At 66.9% G+C, this 26,859-nt stretch overlaps 3 protein-coding genes across 3 annotated transcripts in view; 1 reads left to right on the forward strand and 2 right to left on the reverse strand.

Annotated features, from left to right (window-relative positions):
• The first annotated feature begins 9 nt into the window (after nucleotides 1–9).
• On the forward strand, nucleotides 10–12,449 carry MDC1 (mediator of DNA damage checkpoint 1). Its single transcript, XM_063318652.1, has 13 exons — nucleotides 10–57; nucleotides 967–1,015; nucleotides 1,175–1,240; nucleotides 1,466–1,511; nucleotides 1,594–4,028; nucleotides 4,124–4,180; nucleotides 4,291–5,243; nucleotides 5,395–5,676; nucleotides 5,884–5,958; nucleotides 6,759–6,944; nucleotides 7,710–7,835; nucleotides 11,102–11,212; nucleotides 12,078–12,449. Exons 2-13 carry the CDS (start codon nucleotides 970–972, stop codon nucleotides 12,447–12,449), a joined length of 4,755 nt encoding a protein of 1,584 aa, XP_063174722.1. The 5' UTR covers nucleotides 10–57; nucleotides 967–969.
• Nucleotides 12,450–13,545: 1,096 nt separating this feature from the next.
• On the reverse strand, nucleotides 13,546–17,095 carry LOC134507843 (uncharacterized). The gene is made up of 2 exons (XM_063318787.1): nucleotides 16,698–17,095; nucleotides 13,546–14,756 (listed from the first exon to the last, which is right to left on the reverse strand). The coding sequence occupies exon 2, from the start codon at nucleotides 14,593–14,595 to the stop codon at nucleotides 13,669–13,671; it is 927 nt and encodes a 308-aa protein (XP_063174857.1). The 5' UTR covers nucleotides 14,596–14,756; nucleotides 16,698–17,095; the 3' UTR covers nucleotides 13,546–13,668.
• Nucleotides 17,096–17,557: 462 nt separating this feature from the next.
• Nucleotides 17,558–26,859, reverse strand: part of LOC134507844 (uncharacterized) — an 18,555-nt gene continuing 9,253 nt past the window's right edge. Inside the window, exons 2-3 of the mRNA XM_063318788.1 lie at nucleotides 20,784–21,190; nucleotides 17,558–18,738 (exon numbers count right to left, since the gene is read on the reverse strand). Of these exons, the coding sequence (XP_063174858.1) occupies nucleotides 18,287–18,738; nucleotides 20,784–21,189 (858 nt within the window). The 5' untranslated portion in view covers nucleotide 21,190 and the 3' untranslated portion in view covers nucleotides 17,558–18,286. The remainder of the gene's footprint in view (nucleotides 18,739–20,783; nucleotides 21,191–26,859) is intronic.

The raw sequence follows: 26,859 nt of genomic DNA on the forward strand, positions 1-26,859 counted from the left end.
GCGGCGGCGGCCAATGGGACCGGGAGGGCGGGGCATGGGGGCGGTGGCGCGGGAGGGGTGAGTGTGGGGGCCCCGTGGGGCAGTTCTGGGGGGCCTGTGGGGCAGTTGGGAGCTCCTCGGGCAGTTTTGGGCCCTGTGGGGCAGTTGAGGGGGCCAAGGGGCGGTTGGGACGGGTGTGAGGCAATTCGAGGGGTCCCTGGGGAAGTTTGGGGGGGGGCCGGGCCAGATCAGGGGGTTCCTGGGGCACTTCGGGGGCGGGGACCGGGGCAGTTTGGGGCCCTATGAGGCAATTTGAGGGTCGAGAAGCAGTTGTGAGGGGTGTGGGGCAGCTCAGGGAGTTCTTGGGGCAGTTTGGGGCCCTGTGGGACAGTTTGGGGGCTCCCCGGGACAGTTTGGGGCTCTCTGGGGCGGTTTCGGGCTCTCTGGGGCAGTCTGGCGGGGGTCTCTGGGGCACTTGTGGGTCCCTGGAGCACTTGGAGGGGTCGAGGGGCAGTTACAAGGGGTGTGGGGCAGTTTAAGGGCTTCCCGGGGCAGTTTTTGGATCCCTGTGGGGCAGTTTGAGCCGTCCCTGGGGCATTTGGGAGGGGTGGGGGGCAGTTTGGGGTTCTCTGGGCAAGTTCGGGGGGGGCCTTGGGGCAGTTTGGGGCTCTCTGGGGCAATTTGGGGCTCCCTGGGGCAGGATACAGGGTTGGGGGGAGGGGGGCAATTCGGGGAGGGCAGTTAGAAACCAGGGGGGGGGCAGTAGGAGCCAGGGGGCAGCTGGAGGATGGGGAAGGTAGTTGGGGGTGTTCTTTGGATGCAGGGGGGCAGCTGGGGGGCCGGTAGTAACCGAGAGGCACTTGAGGGGGGCAGTTGTAGCTGAAGGGGGGCGTTTCGGGGGGCGCTTAGGGGCTGGGGGGGCAGTTGAAGGGGGGGGGGGGCAGTTGTTTCCGTGGGGCAGTTGTTTCCCCCCCCCCGCCCTCCCAGACCATGCAGCGAAGGCGCCACCGAGGCCTCAGCACTGCAGGGGGTGCAGGTAGGTGTGTGTCCCCCCCCCTTCCGATATCGGGGTCCCCTCCCGGACATCTGGGTCCCTTGGAGGGAGGTGGGGGTGAAGAGGGGGGGGCTCCCGGACACCTGGGTCCCCACGGAGGGGGGTGTCCTGCAGCCCACCGGCTGCCTGGGTCCTCTCTAGGGAGGAGATCGGAGCCAGGGAACCCCCCCCTCGCCAGCGACTCGGAGGACGACGAGCTGCCCTGGGGTGAGTGTGTGTGTGTGTGGGGGGGGAACACGGTGTTATTGTAGGACCTACAAAAACACAACAGGGAGGTGGTTGCGGTAGGACTGACGTAAACACCGGCGTTGCGTTCTCGTAGGAACCACCAAAATGGGGTGGGGGGAGGATGAGCCCGGACGCCCGGGTCCGGGAGGACCCTCTGGAGTTATTGTAGGCCCTACAATAACGATCTCTGCCCCGCTCCCCCAGGCCCTGCCCTCGGAGACGCTGCCTCGCCCCGACTCGTGCCGGAGAGGTGAGTGGGACCCCGATGTGTGGGTCCCGTTGGGGTGGGGGGGTGGTTCAGGACCCCGAATCCCAACGTCCTCCCCTCGCAGCGACGCGGAGGAGCCGGACGTGCGCCCGGATGTTCGCCCCCCACGAAAACGCCGCCACGCCCCCGCACCAGGTCACCATCCAGATGTGTCTGCGCCCGGCCTGGAGGCGGACATCAGAGGACCCAAAAAGCGCCGTTTTGACCCCCAAAACGCCCCGGAGCCGGATTCGGGGAGAAAAATAGCTATTGCAAATGTTCGGCCCCAAAAGCGCTCCCTGGACCCCAAAAAGGTTGCGGATCCAGATGTGAAACATCTGGAAGGCAGCAACCCGACTCTCGATGTCGGGAGTGATGCAGGTGTCCAGGCGCTCCAAAAAACGGCTCTTTTTCGCCCAAACCGTCACCGGACTGCCCCGGAAGTGAGCAGTAACCCAGATGTGCAGGAAAGGGGGCCAAATCCAGATGTTGGGGATGCCAAAAACGCACGGCGGATGCTGGTGGTGGACAGTGACACAGATGTGGAGGAGGCTGAGGTCCTTCCAGATGTTGGGTGCCCAAAAGTACGTAGAAAGGACCCCAAGATGCAAAAAAAACCATGTGTGGAGATGGAGATCCCAAATCCAGATGTTGGGGGTCCCAAAAATGGATGCCGGACCCTTGTGGACAGCGATACGGATGTGGAGATGGAGAGCTCCAACTCAGCTGTTGAAGGGCCCAAAAACGGACACCAGATGTTCATGGTGGACAGCGATACAGATGTGGAGGAGGATAGAGCCAATCCAGATGTTGGATGCCCCCAAACCCATCGAAAGACCCAAAATATACCCAAAAGCCAGAAGATTGAGATGGGTCCTAATGATGCAGCTGTTGAAGGTTCACAGAAGGGACGTCGGGTACTTGTGGTGGACAGCGATACAGATGTGGAGGAGAACGGAGGCAATCCAGATGTTGGATGCCCTAAAACCCATCAGTCAACCCAAAACACACCGAAAAACCAAAGTATTGAGGTGGAGGCACGAAATGCAGATGTTGAAAGTTCACAGAAGGCTCATGGCGTCCTCATGGTGGACAGTGATACAGATGTGGAGGAGGCCTCTTCAAATCCAGATGTTGAGCATCCCCAAGGCCGCAGAAGAGCCCCCAGAGACCCAGAGGTGAGGACAGAGACCACAAACCGCGCTGCTGAAGGATGGCGGGCTCTCCTGGTGGAGAGCGATACAGATGTGGAAGAGGATGTTTCCGATCCAGATGTTGGGGCTCCAAAAACCCATGGAGCAACCCAAAGTGTACCCAGAAACCCAGGCGTGGAGAGGCCAGATCCACCCCGAAAGGAGCACTGGACGCTTGTGGTGGACAGCGATACAGATGTGGAGGAGAATGAAGCGAATCCAGATGTTGGGGGTAGAAAAATCCACAGAATTACCAAAAACCCCTGCAAAGATCCAGATGTGGACGTGACGAACCCAAATCCAGATGTTGCAACTCTCCCAAATGAGGGTCGGAACCTGGAAGTGGACAGTGACACAGATGTGGAGGAAGAAGACCTGACCCAACGTGGTTTTTGCCTGAAAAGCCTCAGAACACCCCAAACCACCCAGAAAGACCCAACGGTGGTGATGGAGACCCCGAATCCAGATGTTTGCGGCCTCAGCCGTGGCTCGGTGACCTCCAATGGCGACAGCGATACAGATGTGGAGGACCTCACTGCCTTTCCCAACGCTGGAGCTCCGAAACCGCATGGGACAGCCCCTGAGGTCACGGATGCGGTTGCTAAGATGGCCGCTGCTCCAGATGTTGACCCCGAAGGGCCGACACGGACCAATGATGATCCAGATGTGACGGTGACAATCCCAACTCCAGGTGTTGGAGCCCCCAAAGCCCAGTGCCCGGTCCTGAATGTGGACAGTGATACAGATGTTGAGGACAACGGTGTCATTCCAGATGTTGGGGCAGCGCAAGGGTGTCGAGGGGCACCCGGCCACCCAGATGTGGCTGTGATGTCCCCAAATCCAGATGTTTCCTCTTCCGTGAGCCCCCGGAGCGGCAGTGACACAGATGTGGAGGAGGTGGCCCCCACTCCAGATGTTCGGGGCCTCCGGAGTCGAATCCGGACCCGAAATCGGCCCCATCCAGATGTTGGAGGCCCCGCCACGGGCAGCGATACCAGTATGAAGGAGCCAGACCCCAAACGGTGGGAATCGCCCCCAAAACGGCGCAGTTTGTCCCCAGAATCACCCGGTGACGCAAGCGCGGAAGGGACAGTCCCAAGCCATCAGGACTCGGCCCCGAATCCGGATGTGGAGGCCCCGAATCCAGATGTTGGGGCCCAGCGGCGCGACGGGGAGCCCCCGGCGAGGGGCGGGGATCCGGCTCTGCCGCCGGGGGTTCCCACCCCCGAATCCCCACGTCCGGCCCCGAATTTGGGTGTCACCGGTGATGCCGAGGCCACCCCCGGAAGGGCCGCGGATGCCACGGTGACAGAGAGTGACACCGAGGGTAAGTGGGGTGGCCCCGGACGCCTGGGTCCCCCCCCCAGACACCTGGGTCCCTTCTCAAGGTCCTTTTTTCCCCCCCCCGCCGCCCCCCGCCAGAAGACCCCGAGCTCTTCCTGGAGCCCACCCAGAGCTTCTTGCCACCGGCGACCAAGGGTAGGTGGCCCAGATGGCTGGGTGTCCCCCCCCCCAAACACCTGGGGGTCCCCCCCAGCTGCCTGGGTCCCCCCCGGGACACCTGGGTCCCCAGCGTGGCTTTCCCGCAGGCGCAGCCCCAGGCTGGGACCCTGAGGAACCCACCCAGCGCTTCTTCCTCCCCAAGGAGAAGGAGGAGGAGGAGGAGGAGGAAGAGCAGCCGCCTCTGGAGCCCCCCCGGGGCCCCCCCCTGGACACCAGGAGCCCCCCCGGATGCCTGGGTCCCCAGCGGGGCTCTCCTACAAACATCGGGGACAAAGAAACAGCTCCAGGCTGGGACCCTGAGGAGCCCACCCAGCTCTTCTTCCTCCCCAAGGAGAAGGAGGAGGAAGAGGAGGAGGAGGAGGAAGAGCAGGCCCCTCCGGAGCCCCCCCAGGCTCCCCCGGACACCAGGGCCCCCCCCGGACGCCTGGGTCCCCAGCGGGGCTCTCCTACAAACATAGCTCCAGGCTGGGACCCCGAGGAGCCCACCCAGCGCTTCTTCCTCCCCCAGGAGAAGGAGGAGGAGGAGGAGGAAGAGCAGCCCCCTCCGGAGCCCCCCCAGGCTCCCCCAGCCACCAAGAGCCCCCCCGGCCACCTGGGTCCCCAGCGGGGCTCTCCCACAGATGCAGCCCGGGGTTGGGACCCCGAGGAGCCCACCCAGCGCTTCCTCCCCAGGGAGGAAGAGGAGGAGGAGGAGAAGAAGAAGGAGGACGAGGAGGAGGAGGAAGAGCAGCCCCTTCTGGAGCCCCCTCGCACCCCCCCAGACGCCTGGACTTCCCCTCCAGGCACCAGGACCCCCCCCGAACCCCTGAGTCTCCAGCGGGGCTCAACCACAGGCGCAGCCCAGGGTTGGGACCCTGAAGAGCCCACCCAGCGCTTCTTCCTCCCCAGGGAGGAGGAGGAGGAGGAGGAGGAGGAAGGGCAGCCCCCCCCGCAGGACCCTCCGGATGCCTCCGTGGATGCCTTGGTCCCCCCGGCGGAACCGGTGACGGTGACACCAGCCCAAGAGGGGACAGGGACTGGAGCAGCCCCCGGCGGGGAGGTGAGTGCGAGGGGACCCGGGTGTCCGGGGGGGGACCCAGGTGTCTGGGGGGGACCCAGGTGTCCGGGGGGGGGTCCCCACCCCCCCCCCACCCCCCCAAAAAGGGACCCAGGCGTCTGGGCATTGACACCCCCCCCCCTAAATCCCGCAGGTCCCGGAGGGGCCCCGCCGCAGCCGGCGCCTGGCCGGGAGCCGAGGGGGCGGAGCCACGGGGGGCGTGGCCTCGGGAGGGGGCGGGGGCAGCGGGGTGAGGGGCGGGGCGACCGCCGGCCCCGCCCCCGTGCGGCGCAGCCCCCGCCTACAGCCCCCGCCCCCAACTCCACCGGAGCCAACGACGGCGAGGGGGCGGGGTCAGGTGGAGCCACGCCCCCCGGGCAAACCACGCCCCCCGGCTAAGCCACACCCCCCGCGGGCCAGCCCCGCCCATCCGCAGGTAAGGGCGGGGTCTGTTATGGCTGGGCGGGGCCTAAGGGGTGATGGGCGTGTCCGTTGGCTGGGTGGGACCAAAGTGCAGGGTGTGTCTGTGGGTGGGCGGGGCCTCCGGGTGGTCCCACCCCCACTGGCTGCTGATTGGTGGTGAGCAGGGCGGGGCTGGGAAGTAAGGGGCGGGGTCTCATGAATGTGGCTCCGCCCCCCCCAGGAGGAGGAGGAGCCACCAGAGGTCACCGGGCACCGGCTCCGCCCCCAGGGAGGCCCCGGCTCCGCCCCCCCCAAGGTACGGTGGGAAGGGGGGGGACAGCAGCACCCCGGGGTGTCCCCAAGTGTCCCCCGATGTCCCCGTGTCCCCTCAGGGTGTCCCCCGCCCTCCCCCCAACCTGTGTCTCTCCCCCATCACCCCAAAGTCACCCCTGAGTGTCCCCACGTCCCCCCCCAGATTCCCCCGGGGTGTCCCCGTGGTGCCCCCAACACATCTCTCTGCCCCCTCGGTGTCCTCAGGGTTGGTGGCAGCGTCCCCATGGTGTCCCCACGTCCCCATGTTATGCTCATTGACGTGGTGGCCACCCCAGAGGTGTCCTCGTGGTGTCCCCATGGTGTCCCCACGTCCCCATGTTACGCTCATTGACGTGGTGGCCACCCCAGAGGTGTCCTCGTGGTGTCCCCATGTCCCCATGTTCTGTTCATCGGTGTGGTGGCCACTACAGGGTTGTCCCCATGGTGTCCCCACGTCCCCATGTTACGCTCATTGACGTGGTGGCTACCCCAGAGGTGTCCTCATGGTGTCCCCATGTCCTGTTCATTGGTGTGGTGGCCACTACAGGGTTGTCCCCATGGTGTCCCCATGGTGTCTCCATGTTCTGTTCATCGGTGTGGTGGCCACTACAGGGTTGTCCCCGTGGTGTCCCCGTGGTGTCCCCGTGGTGCCCCCGTGGTGTCTCCATGTTCTGTTCATCAGTGTGGTGGCCACCCCAGAGGTGTCCTCGTGGTGTCCCCATGTCCCCCACGTTCTGTTCGTCACTGTAGTGGCCACTCCGGGGTTGTCCCCAACATGTCCCCATGGTGTCCTTATGTCCTCAGGTGCTGTTCACGGGGGTGGTGGCCTCCCCAGAGATGGAGGTGGCCCTGAGGACACTGGGGGGGTCCATGGCCACCTCCGTCTTCGACTGCACCCACCTGGTGACCGACCGCGTCCGACGCACTGTCAAGTTCCTCTGCGCGGTGGCCCGCGGCGTCCCCATCGTCACCCCTGAGTGGCTCCACAAGGTCCCATGGGGGCGGGGGACAGGGGAGGGGGACCTTGGGGACAGGGAGGGAGTTCTGGGGGACAGGAAGGAGGATCTTGGGGTCACGGGGGTCCTTGGGGACAGGGCATGGGGTTTCTTGGGGACATGGGGGTTCTTGGGGACACACAGAGGGTCCTGGGGGTCATGAGATCCCTTGGGGACATGGGACAGGGGTGGGGTCTTTGGGGACAAGATTGCTCCTTGGGGACATAGGGGGTCCTTGTGGGCGTGGAATAGTGGTCTTTGGGGACATGGGGGACATTGGGGGCAGGGGACAGCGTCCTTGGGGACATGGGATGGGACCTTTGGAGACATGGACAACCTTGGGGACAAAGTAGAGGGTTCTAGGGGACAGAGGAGGGGGCCTTGGGGACAGGGGCTGCTTGGGGACAAGGAACGGGTCCTTGGGGACAGGGGATGGTGTCTTTGGGGACAGGGGGGTGTTTGGGGACAAAGGAGGGGTCTTTGGGGACAGGGGGTGGGGTCCTTGGGGACAGGAAGGTTGCGCGGGACAAGGGAGAGGGGTGTTTGGGGACACGGTGGTCCTTGGGGACAAAGAAGGGGCCTTTGGGGACAAGGGGGGACCTTGAGGACAAGGGGGGACCTTGGGGACAGGCAGTGGGATCCTTGGGGACACGGAGGCTTTGGGTGACAAGGGAGGGGGTCGTTTGGGGGTGGGGGGGGGGTGATCTGGTGGGTCCGTGGGGTCGGGGGTGCCACCACGTGTCCCCCCTCGTGTCCCCAGAGCTCCCGCAGTGGCCGTGTCCTGGTGCCGGGTCCCTTCCTGGTGCGTGACAGCCAGCAGGAACGTCACTTCGGCTTCAGCCTGGCCCAGGCCCTGCGCCGCGCCCGCCGCCACCCCCTGCTCCAGGTGACCGTCCCCAACTGTCCCCAACCCTCCCCGAGGGCCACTGTCCTCCCCACAGGTGTCCCTGTCCCCTCACCGAGCGGGGCACCCACTGGGGACTGAGTGCAGGGTGGCCAGGAGGTGTCACCTGATGCCACCTAACGTCACCCGGTGGCCCCACGGTGGCCCCGTGTCCCAAAGTGTCCTTGTCCCCGATGGAGTTGGGTCCCCCCCCACGTGGCCTTGGTCCCATCGGGGGGGGCTTGGGGATGGCCAGAGGGGTGTCCCCTCCTTTGCTGGTGTCCCCGCGGTGTCCCCAAGGCGGCCCTGAGGTATCCCCGTCGCCCTGGTGGTCCCCCAGGTTGCGTCACCCCCGCGTGGCCTGGGTCCAGCGCGGTGGCCTTGGGGACGGCCTCGAAGGGGTGTCACCCGCCGGTAGAGTCAGGGAGTCGTTTGGGTTGGAAAAGACCCTCGGGCTGACGGCGTCCGAGCGTCGTCCCCGCTCCACGGAGTTCTCCCCCCGCGCCCCCGTCCCCCGACGCCGCGTGGGACGAGTCCCCAACGCAGCCGGGGACGGCGACTCCGGCCCCTCCCGGGGCAGCCTCTCCCGGTGTCCAACCCCTTTTTCTGGGAAGAGTTTCTTCCTCGTGCCCGACCTAAACCTCCCGCGCTGCAGCTTCAGCCCCGTCCCTCTTCTTCCATCGCCGGTGACCCGTGAGAAGGGACCGGCCCCGACCGCTCACCGACGGCCTCTCGGGTGGTTGTGGAGAGCGACGAGGTCTCCCCTCAGCCTCCTCTTCCTCGCACTCAACGCTCCCAGCTCCTTGCGTCGCTCCTCGTAGGATTTATTCTCCAGGCCCTTCGCCGCCTTCCTCGCCCTCCTCTGCCCTCGCTCCAGCGCCTCGAGATCTCTCTCGTGTCGAGGTGCCCCGAACGGGACACGATCCTCCAGGGGTGGCCTGGCCAGCGCTGGGCGCAGGGGGACAATCCCCTCCCTCCTCCTGCTGGTCACGCCGTTTCTAACACGAGCCAGGATGGCGCTGGCCCTCTTGGCCACCCGGGCGCGCGGCTGGCTCGTGTTGGGCCGCTTGTCGATCGGAAGCCCCGGGTCCTTTTCGGCCTGGGGCGGTTCTCCGGCCGCGCTGCCCCGAGCCTGGAGCCATGCGCGGGGTTGTCGTGGCCCGAGCGCAGGACCCGGCCCTTGGCCTTCTCGAAGCTCATCCCCTTGGCGTTGGCCCGCGGATCCGTAGGCTCTCCGTAGAGCCTCCCCGTCCTCATGCGGGTCGACGCTCCCGCGGAGCTCCGTGTCATCCGCAGAGTCGGTGGTGACACGCTCCAGGTCCTCGTCAAGGTCGTCAGTAAAGGCGTTGAACAGAAACGGTCCCAACGCCGAGCCCTGAGGGACACCACTTGTCGCCGGCCGCCGGCTGGACTCAACCCCGTTGGCCACCCCTCTTTGGGACGGCCCGTCCCGCCGCTGCTTCATCCGGCAGACCGTTTGCTCATCCCAGGCCTCGAGCCGCCCGTTTTTCCGTGAGGATTCCGTGGGGGACGGCGTCAAACGCGTTTCGAAAGCCTGAGGTAGACAAATGCCCGCAGCCTTTCCCTCGGCCGACGGTGGGCTCACCGTGTGGTGGGAGGAGATGGCGTTGGTCAGGCAGGACCTGCCTTCCCTGAACCCGCGCCGACCCAACCCTGCTCGTCCCTCGGGCGACTTCTCACGGCGCTCGGGATGATCCGCTCCGTGACCTTCCCCGCTACCGAGGTCGCGCCGACGGGGCCGTAGTTTCCCGGATCCTCCTTTCTGCCTTTTTTTGTAGGCGGGCGCTACGTTCGCTCCCCTCCGGCCCGCGGGGCCCTCCCCCGTTAGCCGCGACTTCAGGCGGAGGACGGGAAGCGGCTTGGCCGGCACGGCTGCCGACCCTTCCAGCGCCCTCGGAGGTGACCCAGCCGGTCCCTTGGACTTGCGCGCGTCCCAAGGGCGTAGCGCGTCGCCCATCGCTTCCTCGTTAATCGCCACGACCTCGTCCGGCTTCCCCTTCCCGGCTCCCGGCTCCCGAGGCCGGGTGCCCAGGGAACAGCCCGTTCCGCCGCTGGAGGCTGCGGCAAAGCCGGCGTCGGGCCCCTCCGCCTTTTCCTCGGCCTTTTGGGGCTGCGTTTCCCTCCGCATCCCGTAAGGGAGGGAGGTTTTCCCTGATCCTCCTTTCGTTGGTGATGAGTTTATAGGAACGTTTTTCGTTAACAGCCGCCGCGGGGCTGAGCTCTAGCCGGGCTTTGGCTCTCCCGATTTTCTCCCTGCGGAGCTTCGCTGTATCCTTACGGTCTCCACGAGAGACCCGTCCCCTCTTCCGGAGGTCGCGGATTCTCCTTTTGTCCCTGAGCTCCAGCCGAAGGTCCCCGTTCCGCCCGGCCGCGCTCCTTCCCCGCCTGCTTGTTCTTCGGCGCAGGGGAACGGCCTCCCCCGCTGCCTTTCAGGCGTCTCCCTCGAAGCGTCTCCAGCCTTCCCGGGCTCCCGCGTCCTTCAGGGCAGCCTCCCGAGGGATTTTGTCCGGCGGTTTTCTGACCAGGTCGAAGTCTGCCCTCCGGAAGTCTAAGGCGACCCTTTTATAACCCCCCTCCTTGTTTCCCCGAGAAGCGGAAGCTCGACCGGCTCGCCATCGCTGGGCCCTACGCGGCCACCGCCCTTCACTTTCCCCGGCAAGTCCTTGCCCCGGGGCCGAGGAGCAGGTCCAGGAGGGCGCCTTCCCCCGTCGGCTCGTTCCCCCCGGCCGCGTGATTATCCCCCGACGCCTTCCGGGAACCTCCCGGATCGTTCCCTCTCTCTGCCGCGTCGTATTCCCAGCGGACAAACCGGGCGGGTGAAAAGTCTTCCCCCGAGAACGACGGCAAGCGACGGCGACGTTTCCCCCAGCGGCTTCTCGAAAGCCTTCGTCCCCCCTCCCCGCTTCGCTTGGCACATCCGGAGCGGACTCTTCCCGGCCCCGGCGACGTCGGCTTTACCGGCCCTTCACCACATCCCAACGCTCGCCGTCCCGGCGTCCCTACCCTCCATCTCCGAGCTCTCCATACCCTCCGCCGCCTCTCCTGCCCCCTCCGTCCCTCCTGAAGAGCTTGTGGCCGTCCGTGGTCGTGTCAGATGTCCCTTAGTGTCCCCTGGTGTCTTCACACCGTCCCCAAGACGTTCCCTGCGTCCCCAAGGTGCCCTTGTCCCCCATGGGGGACGTTCCGGGGTCTGGGGAATGGACTGACGGACGCGTCCCCCTGTGTGTCCCCCCCTCCGGTGTCCCCAGGGCTACGAGGTCCACGTCACCCCCAACGTCCGCCCCGAGCCTGAGCACATGAGGGACATCGTCACCTGCAGCGGTGGCACCTTCCTGCCCGCCATGCCCCACACCTACGCGGTGAGGCGATGGGGGGGGACGGGGGGGGGGCCCAGAGCCACGGTGGGGGGACGGGACACATGGGGGGTCCCGGAGCCGTTGGGGAGGGGACCAAGGGGACGTTGGGGGACCCCAGAGCCATGGGGTTGGAAATGAGGGGACGCGGAGGGGGGCGTTGGGGACAAAGGGGGTATTTGAGGGGGGGTCCCAAAGCCACCGCGGGGGGACAAAGGAGGTCCTGGGGGGTCAGGGTGCCTTGGGAGGGGGGGTCAGGGCATCCCAAGGGTCTTGGGGGGTCCCATTGGGGTCTCCTGGGGGGGGCTGGGGGGAGGTCAGAGCATCCCTGGGGTCTTGGGGGGGTCCCACTGGGTTTGGGGGGTCCTGGGGGGGGGGGTGATGGGGGTCCCAGGGGTATTGGGGTGCTACGGGGGGGGGTCAGAACATCCCAGGGCTCCTGGGGGGGGGGCCACTGGGTTTGAGGGGTCCTGGGGGGGGGTGATGGGGGTCCCAGGGGTATTGGGGTGCTACGGGGGGGGGGTCAGAACATCCCAGGGCTCCTGGGGGGGGTCTCATTGTGGTTGGGGGGGGGTGTCCCACTGGGTTTGAGGGGTCCTGGGGGCGGGGGGGGGGGTGATGGGGGGTCCTATGGCGGGTTGGGGTCCCATGGTGGCGGGGGTGGGGGGGGGGTGCTCAGAACATCCCAGGGCTCCCTTGGGGGGGGGGCGGGGGGGGTCCCAGTAGGGGTTACTGGGGATACTGGGGACGCCAGGAAACCTGGGAGCGTTTGGGGGGGGCAAAAACCCAGCTTGGGGAGGGGGGGGGGGGGGGGGGGCAGTCCTGGCAGTGGGGGGGGCGTCTGGTGACCCCCCCCCCCCGTTTTTTGCAGCCGCGGCGGCTGGTGATCTCGTGCGCGGCGGACGCGGGGTGCTGGGCCCCGGCGCTGGGCGCCCGCTTGCCCTTGGCCTCGGCCGAGCTGCTGCTGACGGGGCTCCTGCGCCAGCGCCTCCAGTTGCCCCCCTTCCTCCTGCCCCCCCCCCGACGGGACCCCCCCGCAAAGGCCTCCTACCCCCCCCCCCACTACTACAGGACCCTCCTCACCCCCCCCGGCGCCGCCCCGGAGCCCCCCGCCGCTGCCGCCTCCCCCCAGGGGGTGGGGGGGGGGGTGACGACCCGTGGCAGGAGCCGACGACCCCCCCTGGAAACCCCCCGGGACCCCCCCGGCACCCGGAGGCGGCCGGCGGCCCCCCCCACCCGCTAATAAAGGGGGGTTTTTGGCAGTGAAAAAGAGGGTGATTTGGGGTTTTGGGGGAGAGACGGGGGGGGGGGGGGGTGTCACCTCCCAGGTAGGGGACACCAACTCCCCCCTTCTGGGGGACGGGGGGGTGTCACCTCTCCCGTGGGGTGGGGGACACCAAATCCCCCCTTTTTTGGGGGGGACGGGGGGGTGTCACCTCCGTGGTGGGGTGGGGGACACCAAATCCCCCCCTTTTTTGGGGGGACGGGGGGGGTGTCACCTCTCCCGTGGGTTGGGGGACACCAAATCCCCCCCTTTTTTTGGGGGGGACGGGGGGGGGTCACCTCCCTGGTGGGTTGGGGGACACCAAATCCCCCCTTTTTTTTGGGGGGGGGTGGGGGATGTCACCTCCCCCTTGGGGTCCCTTTTTTGGGGGGGACGGGGGGGTGTCACCTCCCTGGTGGGGTGGGGGACACCAAATCCCCCCCTTTTTTGGGGGGGACGGGGGGGGGTCACCTCCCTGGTGGGTTGGGGGACACCAAATCCCCCCTTTTTTTTGGGGGGGGGGTGGGGGATGTCACCTCCCCCTTGGGGTGGGGGACACCAAATCCCCCCCTTTTTTGGGGAAACGTGGGGGTGTCACCTCCCTGGTGGGGTGGGGGACACCAAATCCCCCCCTTTTTTGGGGGGACGGGGGGGGGGGTGTCACCTCTCCCGTGGGGTGGGGGACCACAAGCCCCCCTGCTTTCGGGGGGGACAGGGGGACACAGGGACCTATGGGGACAACGAGGGGACACGGGAAGACACGGGAGGGGCTGTGGGGACGCACAGGAGGTGACGGGGACGTGGAGGGGACACGGGGGGAGAGGTCCATCTGCACGGCCGTGGTGGCCCTGGGACACCGGGACCCTCTGGGTCGCCGCGGTGGCCTTGGGGACACCAGATTTCCCCGTAGGGACACCAGGACCCCGTTGGATGGTGGTGGTGGCTTTGGGGACACCAGGAAGCCCCATGGGGACGCTTCAAGGGGACGTGGGGTGACATATGGGGACGGGGAGGCACGTGGAGAGGTGACACGGGGACATGGGAGGGGGCGTGGGGACAAAGGGGACGGGTGGGACACGTGTTGGGGACAAAGTGACACAGGTCCAGGAATGCAACAGTGACGTGTTGATGCCACCGGTCCCCGAAGAAGCCACCGGTCCCCAGCGAGGCCATCGGTCCCTAACGAAGCCACCGTCCCCTACCGCCGTCCCCGCAGCAGCCCTGGGAGGGCGGCGGTGGCATCCCGGCAGCGCTGGGCCACGGTGGTGGCCGCGGTGGCATCGGGGACGCCAGGATTGACGAGCAGTCCCCGCGCCATCCGCAGCGTCCCCAGGAGGTGGCCCTTGGCCAGGTGGGCGCTGGCCTCCCACAGCCCCTCGGCCGCTGCCACCGCTGCCATCAGGTCCCTGGGGACACCGGGACCCTCCTGGGCCACCCCAGGAGCCGCAGGGCCACCGCCTGTCCCCTCAGGGCCACCGTGTCCAGCAGCCATGGCAGCCACGGTGGCCTCGATGTCCTCGAGGCAGCGGCGCAGGTGACAGTAGAAGTAGGTGGCCCCGTGACAGGCGGCCACCAAGCGTCCCAGGGGCTCGTGGGCCACCGCCGCTACCCGTCTCCGTTCCTTGGCCACCGCCGTCTCCACCATGGCCACCACCGTCTTCTCGGTGGCCTCAGTGGCCGCCTGCAGCCCCGCGCTGGCCTCGGCCACCCGTGTCTCGTGGTCTGCCACCGCCTCGGCCATCGTGGCCACCTCTGAGGTCACTGGCAGTGCCCGGGTGGCCCCCAGCAGCTCCTGGCGCGCCTTGTCCTGCTGGGCCACCGCCGCTGCCAGGTGGTCCGTGGTGACCTCAGCGGTGGCCCCCGCGGTGGCCGCGCTCCCACAGGCGTCCCGCAGACGCACAGCGTCCCCTGCCAACCTGGCCCAGATGGCCTCCACAGAGGCCACCGCCTCCCGCCACCTGAGGGTGATGGTTGCCGCGGTGGTCCAAGGGTCCCCCGCAGTGGCCCTGGGGACAGCGGGATCCCCTGGCGGGACAGCAGCAGGCTCAGGGGTGGCCACAGGGGTGGCCCCGGCGGTGGCCAGGGCACGATGGAGGCGGGTGGCCTCTCCATGAAGGTGGCCCATGGCCCGCTTCACGTCGGCAATGAGGGCCACCAGCCCGGCCCGCAGTGAGCCCGGTGGCACGGCCAGGGGGACACGGCCAGGGGGACGTCCCCTGGGGTGGCCCCCAGCTCGCCCAGGATGGCCACCACAGTCACCAGCGGCTCCAGCAGCTCTGGGGACACCTGGGGACAGGGACACGGCCGGTGGCACGGTCCCCCGTGTCCCTTATCTCCTGGGTGTCCCCCACGTCCCTTGTCCCCTGTGGCATCTGATGTCCCCCGTCCCCTCTGGGGGGTCACCCTGGGGTTCCTCCATGTCCCCTGTCCCCACCCTGGAGTTCCCTACGGCCTTTGTCCCCTCTGGGGTCCCCTGATGGTCCCTTCAGGGTCTCCCGATGCCACCCTCATGTCCCCCACGTCCCTTGTCCCCTCCTCGGGGTCCCCCAAAAGCCCTTGTCACCTTCAAGGTCCTCTGATGCCACCCTGGGGGTCCCCATGGCCCTCGTCCCCTTTGGGGTCCCCTGATGTCATCCTGGGGTCCCCCCATGTCCTCCGTCCCCTTCATTGTCCCCACTGTCCCCCCGGGGTCCCCCCCGACCCTGTGTGACCCCCACGGCCCCCTGTCCCCCGTCACCGCCATCCGCTGTCCCCGTCACCCCCCGGCCACCCCATTCCCCATCCCCGCTGTCCCCTCCGCCACTGCCCTGTCCCCTTGTCCCCATCGCTTGTCACCCCCTGCCACCCCCACCCCCTCCCTCACCCCCCGGCCACCAAGTCCCTCCTGTCCCCTGTCCCTCTGCCACCCCCGTCCCCTCTGTCACCGCCCTGTCCCCGTCACCCCCTGCCACCCCATTCCCTGTCCCCACGTCCCCTCTCCCGCCCTGTCCCCTCTGCCGCTGCCCTGTCCCCCTGTCCCCGTCACCTTCTCCCACCCCTCCCACCCCCATGTGCTCTGCCACCCCCCTGCCACCCCCTCACCCCCTGTCCCCATCGTCGTCACGCCTGTCACCCCCATCCCCCCTCCCTGTCACCCCCTGCCACCCCCTGTCCCCTCTGTCACCCTCTGTCACCCCCCTGCCACCCCCTGTCCCCTCTGCCACCCCCTGTCCCCCCATCCCCATCCCCCCTCCCTGCCACCCCCTGTCCCCTCTGTCACCCCCTGCCACCCCCTGTCCCCCCATCCCTATCCCCCCTCCCTGTCACCCCCTGTCCCCTCCGTCACCCCCTGCCACCTCCTGTCCCCATCCCCCCTCTCTGCCACCCCCCTGCCACCCCCTGTCCCCTCTGTCACCCCCTGTCCCCCCTGCCACCCCCTGTTCCCCCGTCCCCATCCCCCTCCGTGTCACCCCCTGCCACCCCCTGTCCCCTCTGTCACCCTCTGCCACCCCCTGTCCCCCCGTCCCCATCCCCCTCCCTGTCACCCCCTGCCCCCTCTGTCACCCTCTGTCACCCCCTGTCCCCTCTGTCACCCCCCTGCCACCCCCTGTCCCCTCTGCCACCCCCTGTCCCCCCGTCCCCATCCCTCCTCTCCGTCACCTCCTGCCACCCCCCATCCCCTCTGTCACCCCCCTGCCACCCCCTGTCCCCCCGTCCCTATCCCCCCTCCCTGTCACCCCCTGTCCCCTCTGTCACCCCCTGTCCCCATCCCCCTCCCTGTCACTCCCTGCCACCCCCTGTCCCCTCTGTCACCCCCTGTCCCCCCATCCCTATCCCCCCTCCCTGTCACCCCCTGTCCCCTCCGTCACCCCCTGCCACCCCCTGTCCCCATCCCCCCTCTCTGTCACCCCCCTGCCACCCCCTGTCCCCTCTGTCCCCTCTGTCACCCCCCTGCCACCCCCTGTCCCCTCTGCCACCCCCTGTCCCCCCGTCCCCCCATCCCCCCTCTCTGTCACCCCCTGCCACCCCCCATCCCCTCTGCCACCCCCCTGCCACCCCCTGTCCCCCCATCCCTATCCCCCCTCCCTGTCACCCCCTGTCCCCTCCGTCACCCCCTGCCACCCCCTGTCCCCATCCCCCCTCTCTGCCACCCCCCTGCCACCCCCTGTCCCCCCTGCCACCCCCCTGCCACCTCTCTGTCCTGTCCCCTCCCCCACCCTGGCCACCCAGCGCCGAGATTTGTCCCACCTCGGGGGGGACGATGGCCCCGGTGGCCTCGGGGGTCTCCATAGGTGGCGGCGGCGGCTTTGGGGACGCGGAGGGGACGCGGAGGGGGGACACGCGGGGCCGGGACGCGGCGGTGGCCGGACACAGGCCCCGGCTCGGGCCGGGCTCGGCCCACGGGGGCTGGGCGAGGGGACGCCGCCAGCGGGGACGTCACCCGCCCCGTCACCCCAGCACGGCCACCCCCCCCCCCCGGTGTGTCCCCCCCCCGTGTCCCCAACGGGACCCCGCAGCCCCCAGCGTCCCCCGGCAATGTCCCCGGAAGGGCCCCAGCGCGGCCACCTTCCTCGGTGTCCCCCAATGGCCCCAACAGGGTCCCACAGCCCCCGGTGTCCCCCGATGTCCCCAACGCAGCCCTGCGGTCCCTGATGTCCCCCCCGCAATGTCCCCAACGCGGCCCCAGCACGGCCACTCACCCCCTTCCGTGTCCCCCCGTGTCCCCTAATGGGACCCCACGGCCTCCAATGTCCCCTAATGGGACCCCACGGCCCCCAATGTCCCCCCTGATGTCCCCAGTGGGGCCCCAGCACGGCCACCCGCGGTCCTCGGTGTCCCCCAGCCCCTGACGTCCCCCACTGTCCCCAGTGCAGCCCCACGGCCCACCCGTCCTCCCCCCCTTGTCCCCCCAAGACGGTCACCTGCAACGTTCAATGTCCTCCCCGTGTCCCCCTGACGTCCCCAACATGTCCCCGGTGCTGGCCCCGGCACGTCCCCAGCGTGTCCCCAGCGCTGACCCCAACGGTGGCCTCAGTGTCCCCAACGTGTCCTCAATGGCAGCCCCAGCGTGTCCCCAGCGATGTCCCTGGAGTGTCCCCAGTGCTGTGGCCCAGGTGGCCTCAGAGATGTCCCCAACGCAGCCCCAGTGGTGTCCCCAGTGTGGCAACGGCTCGTCCCCAGTGCTGGCCCTCAGCATGTCCCCATGGTGGCCACGATGATGTCCCCAGTGTCCCCCCCAGTGCTATCCCCGACATCCCCGCGTGTGTCCCCACCGTGTCGCCCATGGCTCGGGGACATCCAGCCGGGCACCCCTGGGGACACTGGGGACAGTCCCGAGCCCTTTGACGGGGATGGCCTGGGGACACCCCTCCTCCTGGTGTCCTCTGAATGGGGTGGGGACGTCCCCTTGCCCTGGCGTCCCCATGTCCCTGCCATGTCCCCAACCCCAGTGACAGGTCGGGGGCTCGGCGCGTCCCTGAGGTTTATTGGGGGGACGGGGGACGGTGTCACCAACCCGTCCCTGGTGTCCTCGGGCCACAAGGGGGACCACAAAGGGGACATCCTCAACCTCCTCAGGTGGGACAGGGGACACCCTGGTGTCCCCAGAACAAGGAGGGACCCCGGGGTGTCCCCAGATGGGACATCGGGATGTCCCCAGGTTGAGGAGGACCCTCTTGGTGTCCCCCGCTGGGACAGGGGACATCCTGGTGTCCCCAGAACAAGGACGGACCTCTGGCTGTCACCAGATGGGACATCGGGGTGTCCCCAAGATGGAGAAGGGACATCGGGGTGTCCCCAGGATGAGCAGGACCCTCCCGGTGTCCCCGTCCTTGTCCCTACTCGTCCCCCGGCAGAGCCTCCAGCGCCCGGGCCAACCTCTCCGTCCCCTCCTTGTCCCCCATGGCTGTCCCCAAGGCCACCACGGTGTCCCCCAGGGCCCGGGCGCTGGCAGGGAAGCCCTGACCCATCTCCAGGTCCTGGGTGACAGCGTCCACCAGGGTCCTCAGGTGGTCGGTCACCTCCTCCAGCATCCCCAGGGTGACATTGGCATCGGCGATGGCCTTGGTGGCCTCAGTGGTGGCGGCGGTGGCAGCGGCGGCGTCCCAGGCCAGGCGGCGGTAGCGGTGGGCTTGGTGACGCTGGTGGCTGGCGGCGGTGGCCAAGTGACGCTTGGATGTCCCCGTGCCCCACAGGGCCACCTGGCAGACCAGGGCGACGGTGGCCAGGGAGGGGACGAGGTGACTCTCCTGTGTCACCCCCAGCGCCTCCCGCACCACGTCCAGGGACACTGCGGGGACATCGGGGGGACACGGACATCACCTGGTGTCCCCAGTCCCCTCCCAGTGTCCCCAGTCTTGTCCCAGTGTCCCCTCTCCCCTCCTGATGTCCCCCACTCCAGTGTCCCCAGTCCCCTCCCAGTGTCCCCAGTCTTGTCCCAGGGTCCCCATCCCCTCCCAATGTCCCCGGTCCCCTCCCAGTGTCCCCTCTCCCCTCCTGGTGTCCCCTCCCAGTGTCCCCAGTCCCCTCCCAGTGTCCCCAGTCTTGTTCCAGTGTCCCCTCTCCCCTCCTGGTGTCCCCTCCCAGTGTCCCCAGTCCCCTCCCAGTATCCCCAGTCTTGTCCCAGGGTCCCCTCTCCCCTCCTGATGTCCCCCACTCCAGTGTCCCCAGTCCCCTCCCAGTGTCCCCAGTCTTGTCCCAGGGTCCCCATCCCCTCCCGGTGCCCCCCGTCCCCTCCCAGTGTCCCCTCTCCCCTCCTGGTGTCCCCTCCCAGTGTCCCCAGTCCCCTCCCAGTGTCCCCAGTCTTGTCCCAGTGTCCCCTCTCCCCTCCTGGTGTCCCCTCCCAGTGTCCCCAGTCCCCTCCCAGTGTCCCCAGTCTTGTCCCAGGGTCCCCATCCCCTCCCAATGTCCCCGGTCCCCTCCCAGTGTCCCCTCTCCCCTCCTGGTGTCCCCTCCCAGTGTCCCCAGTCTTGTCCCAGTATCCCCAGTCTTGTCCCAGTGTCCCCTCTCCCCTCCTGGTGTCCCCTCCCAGTGTCCCCAGTCCCCTCCCAGTATCCCCAGTCTTGTCCCAGTGTCCCCTCTCCCCTCCTGGTGTCCCCCACTCCAGTGTCCCCAGTCCCCTCCCAGTGTCCCCAGCCTTGTCCCAGTGTCCCCTCCCCCCTCCTGGTGTCCCCTCCCAGTGTCCCCAGTCCCCTCCCAGTGTCCCCAGCCTTGTCCCAGTGTCCCCAGTCCCCTCCCAGTGTCCCCAGTCCCATCCCAGCGTCCTCCGTCCCCTCCCAATGTCCCCCGTCCCCTCCCAGTGTCCCCCAGTCCATCGCAGTTGAGGGGAAGCTCTACACTGGTCCACACTGGTCTGTAGGACACCCAACTGGTCTTTACTGGTCCCTACTGGTCTACGGTGGCTCCTACTGGTCCCTACTGGCATATACTGGTTTGAACTATAGTGGTCAGAGCAGAGTAGCTTCTACTGGTCTGTAGGGTTTCTTACTGGTCTATACTGGTCTGCAGGGCCCTCTGGTATTACTGATCCAAAGAGATCTGTAGGGTTTCCTACTGGTCTGAACTGGTCTGAACTGGTCCCTGCTGGTCTACAGCGATGCCTACGGGATCATACTGTTCCACACTGGTCTGTAAAGGTCCTTACTGGTCCATACTGGTCTACAGTGGTCAGGCTATGGGAAAGTTTGTACTGGCCCGCAGTGGTCGTGCACTGGTCTGTACTGGTCCCTACTGGTGTACACTGATTCTTAGTGGTCTCTAGTGGTCTGAACTGGTCCATTCTGGCCTATACTGGCCAGGGCAACAGAAAGTCTATACTGGTCCGTAGAGCTTCCTACTGGCCCATACTGGTCTGTAGGCTTCTCCACTGGTATTACTGGTCCAAGCGGATCCGTAGGGCTCTCTACTGGTCTAAACTGGTCCCTACTGGTCTGGGCAAGGGAAAGTCTCTACTGGCCCGTAGGGCTTCCCACTAGTCCGTACCGGTCTGTAGGGCTCCCTACTGGTCTGAACTGGTCCCTACTGGTCTGGGCAAGGGAAAGTCTCTACTGGCCCGTAGGGCTTCCCACTAGTCCATACTGGTCTGTAGGGCTCCCTACTGGTCTCTACTGGTCTGTAGGGTTCTCCACTGGTATTACTGGCCCAAGCGGATCCATAGGGCTCCCTACTGGTCTGAACTGGTCCCTACTGGTCAGGACAGCAGAAAGTCTCTACTGGCCTGTAGGGTTCCCTGCTGGTCTGTAGGGTTCTCCACTGGTATTACTGGTCCAAGGGGATCCGTAGGGCTCCCTACTGGCCTGAACTGGTCCATTCTGGTCTATACTGGTCCGTACTCACGCAGGGGAACGCAGAGAAGCATCAGCACCAGGGTGACGGTCCGGACCAGCCACAGACCCCAGCGGCGCCGGCGGTTGCGGCGCAGCTCCTGCTCCAGCTCCTTGGCGCTGGCATCGGCGGCCACCGCCAGCGCCCGGTAAAGACCTTCGGCGTCGAGCCCCGGAGTCGGCGTCGCCGCCGTCGTCGTCGTCGCCGCCGCCGCCATCGCCGCCACCAACGCCGCTTCCAGCCCCGCCAGCGCCGCCTCCGCCTCCTCAAGCGCCGCCTTCGCCTCCGCCAGCGCCGCCGCCGTCCCCACCGTCCCCGGCGTCCCCAGCGCCTCCGCCAGCCCCGCCAGCGCCTGCAGCGCCTGCCTGGAGGCCGCCGCGGCCGAGGCCACCGCCGGGGACAGCGGAGGAGAGGACATCCTGCGGGGGACCCAGGCGTCCGGGTGGGGACCCAGGTGTCCGGGTGGGGACCCAGGTGTTCGGGGTGGGGACCCGGGGGGACCCAGGTGTCCGGGTGGGGACCCCTCCCCAAGCCCTTAATGGAGATAAGAGGGACCCAGGCGTTCGGAGGTGGGACCCGTGTGTTTGGGTGGGGACCCAGGTGTCCGGGGATGGGACCCGGGCATTCGGGAATGGGATCCAGGCATCCAGGGATGGGACCCAGGCATCCAGGGATGGGACCCGGGCGTTCGGGAATGGGATCCAGGCATCCAGGGATGGGACCCATGTGTTTGGGTGGGGATCCAGGTGTCCGGGAGGGGACCCAGGTGTTCAGGGATGGGACTCAGGCATCGGGGAGGGGACCCAGGCGTCCGGGAATGGGATCCAGGCATCCAGGGATGGGATCCAGGCATCCAGGGGTGGGACCCAGGTGTCCAGGAGGGGACCCAGGTGTCCAGGAGGGGACCCAGGCGTCTGGGAATGGGATCCAGGCATCCAGGGGTGGGACCCAGGTGTCCAGGAGGGGACCCAGGCGTCCGGGAGGGGATCCAGGCATCCAGGGATGGGATCCAGGCATCCAGGGATGGGACTCAGGCATCGGGATGGGACCCAGGCGTCCGGGAGGGGACCCAGGTGTCTGGGATGGGACCCAGGCGTCCGGGAGGGGACCCAGGTGTCTGGGATGGGACCCAGGCGTCCGGGAGGGGACCCAGGCGTCCGGGGATGGGACCCAGGCGTCCAGGGATGAGATCCAGGCATCCAGGGGTGGGACCCAGGTGTCCGGGAGGGGACCCAGACGTTCGGGAGGGGACCCAGGTGTCCGGGAGGGGACCCAGGCATCGGGTTGGGGACTCAGGCGTTCAGGGATGGGACTCAGGCATCGGGATGGGGACCCGGGCATCCGGGGATGGGACCCGGGCGTTCAGGGATGGGATCCAGGTGTCCGGGAATGGGACCCAGGCGTCCAGGAGGGGACCCAGACGTTTGGGGATGGGACCCAGGCGTTCGGGAGGGGACCCAGGCGTTTGGGAGGGCACCCAGGCGTCCGGGAACGGGACCCCCTCCAGGGGCCACGGTGTCGCGGTTGGGGCCGCCCGCGCACCCCTGGAAGAGGGACGCGGCCGTGGGTGCCACAAGGCGTCCGGGCGTGGCCGCCATTGCCCCCGCGAGGAAGCCGAGGCGTCCGGGCGCAGGGACGCCGCCACTTCCCTTTCCGCAGCCACGCGGGGACCCAGCCCAGGCCTCCGCCTGCCGTCCCCCCCCCCCGCCCCCCAAAAAACCCCGGCGCCCCCTCCCACCCCTGGGGGGGTGTCGTCCCCCCACCCACCCCCCGTCCCTGCAAGGCACCCGCGCGGCCGCGTCTGGCCCTGCCAGCACCTACCTCCCCGTGTCCCTCGGGGACGGTCCCCACAGCCGGTGGCACCGACGTCACTGCCGCTCCCACGGGAGCCGGGCATCCGGGGAGACGGGAGGGACCCGGGCGGCCACGGTCCCGCCGCCCCTCCGACCCCCGCTTTACCCCCAGGGCCCTGATTTACACCCTCAGGGACCGCGTTTACACCGCCGGGGCCCTCTTTTGCACCCCAAGGCCCCGGATTTACCCCCTCGGGGCTCATATTTGCCACCTCCAGGCTCAGATTTACCCCCCGGGGCCCTGGTTTACCCCCTCAGGCCCCGATTTACACCCCTAGCACCCTCATTTACACCTCCAGGGCCCTGATTTACCCCCTCGGACCAAGATTTACACCTCCACGGATCAGATTTACTCCTCCAGGGCCCTGATTTATCCCCTCAGGCCCCGATTTACACCTCTAGCACCCTCACTTACACCTCCAGGGCCCTGATTTACCCCCTCAGACCCCGATTTACACCCCTAGCACCCTCATTTACAACTCCCCGGGCCCTGATTTACCCCCTCGGACCCCGATTTACACCTCTAGCACCCTCATTTACACCTCCAGGGCCCTGATTTACCCCCTCAGACCCCGATTTACACCCCTAGCACCCTCATTTACACCTCCCCGGGCCCTGATTTACCCCCTCGGACCCCAATTTACACCTCTAGCACCCTCATTTACACCTCCAGAGCCCTGATTTACCCCCTCGGACCCTGATTTACACCACCACGGATCAGATTTACTCCTCCAGGGCCCTGATTTACCCCTTCAGGCCCCAATTTACACCCCTAGCACCCTCATTTACACCTCCAGGGCCCTGATTTACCCCCCTAGCACCCTCATTTACACCTCCAGGGCCCTGATTTACCCCTTCAGGCCCCGATTTACACCTCTAGCACCCTCACTTACACCTCCCCGGGCCCTGATTTACCCCCTCAGACCCTGATTTACACCACCACGGATCAGATTTACTCCTCCAGGGCCCTGATTTACCCCCTCAGGCCCCGATTTACACCTCTAGCACCCTCATTTACACCTCCAGGGCCCTGATTTACCCCCCTAGCACCCTCATTTACACCTCCAGGGCCCTGATTTACCCCTTCAGGCCCCGATTTACACCTCTAGCACCCTCACTTACACCTCCCCGGGCCCTGATTTACCCCCTCGGACCCTGATTTACACCACCACGGATCAGATTTACTCCTCCAGGGCCCTGATTTACCCCCTCAGCCCCCGATTTACACCTCTAGCACCCTCATTTACACCTCCCCGGGCCCTGATTTACCCCCTCAGGCCCCGATTTACACCTCTAGCACCCTCATTTACACCTCCCCGGGCCCTGATTTACCCCCTCGGGCCCTGATTTACCCCCTCAGTCCCCGATTTACACCCCTAGCACCCTCATTTACACCTCCCCGGGCCCTGATTTACCCCCTCAGGCCCCAATTTACACCTCTAGCACCCTCATTTACACCTCCAGGGCCCTGATTTACCCCTCAGGCCCCGATTTACACCTCTGGCACCCTCATTTACTCCTCCAGGGCCCTGATTTACCCCCTCAGGCCCCGATTTACACCCCTAGCACCCTCATTTACACCTCCAGGGCCCTGATTTACCCCCTCGGACCCCGATTTACACCTCCACGGATCAGATTTACTCCTCCAGGGCCCTGATTTACCCCCTCAGACCCCGATTTACACCTCTAGCACCCTCATTTACTCCTCCAGGGCCCTGATTTACCCCCTCAGCCCCTGATTTGCACCCCCAGGACCCTCATTTACTCCTCCAGGGCCCTGATTTACACCCCCAGGACCCTGATTTACCCCTCAGGGCTCAAACTTACCCCCCCCAGCCCCCAGCTCTACCCCAGGCCCCGTCCCTCGCGCTCTGATTGGCGGAGCCCCCGCGGGGGGGCGGGACGAGCCGCCGCGCTCTCCGCAGCGTCTCCGCGCCCAGGCGCGGCCTCCCATTGGGCAACGGGGAGGCGGGACTTTCGTGTTACCGCCTCTCATTGGCTACCGCTTTTCGGCGGCCGGGGGGGAGGGGGGCGGGCTCTTCGCTCGGCCCCGCGCGCTGATTGGCTGCGCCGAGCGGAGCGGGAAGAGCGGCGGCGGCGCGTTCCCGGCGTGCCCCGCGCGGTCGTGAGGGGGGACGGGGGGTACTGGGTGTACTGGGAGGTACTGGGAAGGGCCTGGGAAGGGCCTGGGACGGGGGGAGGAGCTGGCAATTGCTGGGAGCCCCTGGAATTGGGGAGAGGGGGGACAGCTGGGATATACTGGGACCCACTGGGAACGTATGGGGCGAACTGGGAGTCACTGGAGTACGAGGGGCTGGTTACTGGGAGCCACTGGGGGTACTGGGAGCCCCTGGGATCTTGAGGGGGGCAATGGGGAGCCACTAGGAGGTACTGGGAACAGGTGGGGGGGGAACTGGGAGTCGCTGGGAGTATGAGCGGGTGGTTACTGGGGACACTGGGAGTTACTGGGACCTTGAGGGGGAGATACTGGGAGCCACTGGGTGTGTCGGGGGGGGAAACTGGGAGTCTACTGGGGGTACTGGGATGGTGAGGGGGAGGAGCCACTGGGGGCTCCTGGAAGTTACTGGGACCGTGTTGGAGTGCACAGGGAATGACTGGGAATATGAGGAGGGGGTTACTGGGCATTATTGGGGGTACTGGGACCCCCTGGACCTTGAGGGGGGCAATGGGAGCCACTGGGAGTCACTGGGAGCATGTGGGGGGAATTGGGAGTCACTGGGAATGTGAGGGGTTGGTTACTGGGAGTTACTGGGAGCCCCTGAGACCTTCAGGGGGAGAATGGGGAGATACTGGGAGTACTGGGACCCCCTGGGACCTTGAGGGGGCAACGGGAGCCACTGGGAGTCACTGGGAGCACGTGGGGGGAATTGGGAGTCACTGGGAGTATGAGGGGTTGGTTACTGGGAGTTACTGGGAGCCCCTGAGACCTTCAGGGGAGAATGGGAGATACTGGGAGTACTGGGACCCCCTGGGACCTTGAGGGGGGCAACGGGGAGCCACTGGGAGTCACTGGGAATATGAAGGGACGATTACTGGGAGTTACTGGGAGCCCCTGAGGCCTTCAGGGGGAGAATGGGGAGATACTGGGAGTACTGGGACCCCCTGGGACCTTGAGGGGGCAACGGGGAGCCACTGGGAGCACGTGGGGGAATTGGGAGTCACTGGGAATGTGAGGGGTTGGTTACTGGGAGTTACTGGGAGCCCTGAGACCTTCAGGGGAGAATGGGGAGATACTGGAGTACTGGGACCCCCTTGGGACCTTGAGGGGGGGCAATGGGGAGCCACTGGGAGTCACTGGGAGCACGTGGGGGGAATTGGGAGTCACTGGAGTATGAGGGGTTGCTTACTGGAGTTACTGGGAGCCCCTGAGACCTTCAGGGGGAGAATGGGGAGATACTGGGAGTACTGGGACCCCCTGGGACCTTGAGGGGGGCAATGGGGAGCCACTGGGAGTCACTGGGAGCATGTGGGGGGAATTGGGAGTCACTGGGAGTATGACGGGTTGGTTACTGGAGTTACTGGGAGCCCCTGAGACCTTCAGGGGGAGAATGGGGAGATACTGGGAGTACTGGGAGCCCCTGGGACCTTGAGGGGGGCAACGGGGAGCCACTGGGAGTCACTGGGAATATGAAGGGATGATTACTGGGAGTCACTGGGAGCCCCTGAGACCTTCAAGGGGGAGAACGGGGAGATACTGGGAGCCACTGGGAGTGTGTTGCAGAACTGGGAGTCCCTGGGAACATGAGGGGGCAGTTACAGTTACTGGGTTGGGTGTAAGGGAGAGTAGACCCTCACTGGGGGTTACTGGGAGGTACTGGGGATAGGGGAGTACCGGGAGCTACTGGGAGTTACTGGGGGTGGGAGCTTTACTGGGACCGTGTGGGGGGGAGCAGGCCTTCTGTGGGGGTTACTGGGAGGTACTGGAACTGGGGCTAGGGAGCTACTGGGAGTTACTGGGGCCGCGGGTGGGGTTACTGGGACTTAACTGGGAGTCGTGTGTCCGTCCCCGCAAGGTGCCACCGATGGCCGAGAGTCACCCGGAGCCGCCGGGCACTGGTGAGCCCCGGATGACTGTCCCCCCCCCCCCCCCGGGAGACCTGGCTCCCTCCTGTCCCCCCCCCCGTGTGTCCGTGTGTCCCCCCCCCGGACACCTGGGTCCCTCCTGTCCCATCCCCCCCCCCCCCCCCGGACACCTGGGTCCCTCCTGTCCCATC

Source organism: Chroicocephalus ridibundus, chromosome 28 (genome assembly GCF_963924245.1).
Source record: "Chroicocephalus ridibundus chromosome 28, bChrRid1.1, whole genome shotgun sequence".
NCBI lineage: Eukaryota > Metazoa > Chordata > Aves > Charadriiformes > Laridae > Chroicocephalus > Chroicocephalus ridibundus.

What these genes read in the sequence shown, in the direction of transcription:
- MDC1 (XM_063318652.1), top strand. Translation starts at nt 970, where the DNA reads ATGCAGCGAAGGCGCCACCGAGGCCTCAGCACTGCAGGGGGTGCAG. An exon ending in CAGCACTGCAGGGGGTGCAG is followed by an intron (nt 1,016 to 1,174) that starts GTAGGTGTGTGT and finishes GGTCCTCTCTAG; the next exon opens with GGAGGAGATCGGAGCCAGGG. An exon ending in CCCCGACTCGTGCCGGAGAG is followed by an intron (nt 1,512 to 1,593) that starts GTGAGTGGGACC and finishes CTCCCCTCGCAG; the next exon opens with CGACGCGGAGGAGCCGGACG.
- LOC134507843 (XM_063318787.1), bottom strand. Translation starts at nt 14,595, where the DNA reads ATGGGCCACCTTCATGGAGAGGCCACCCGCCTCCATCGTGCCCTGGCC.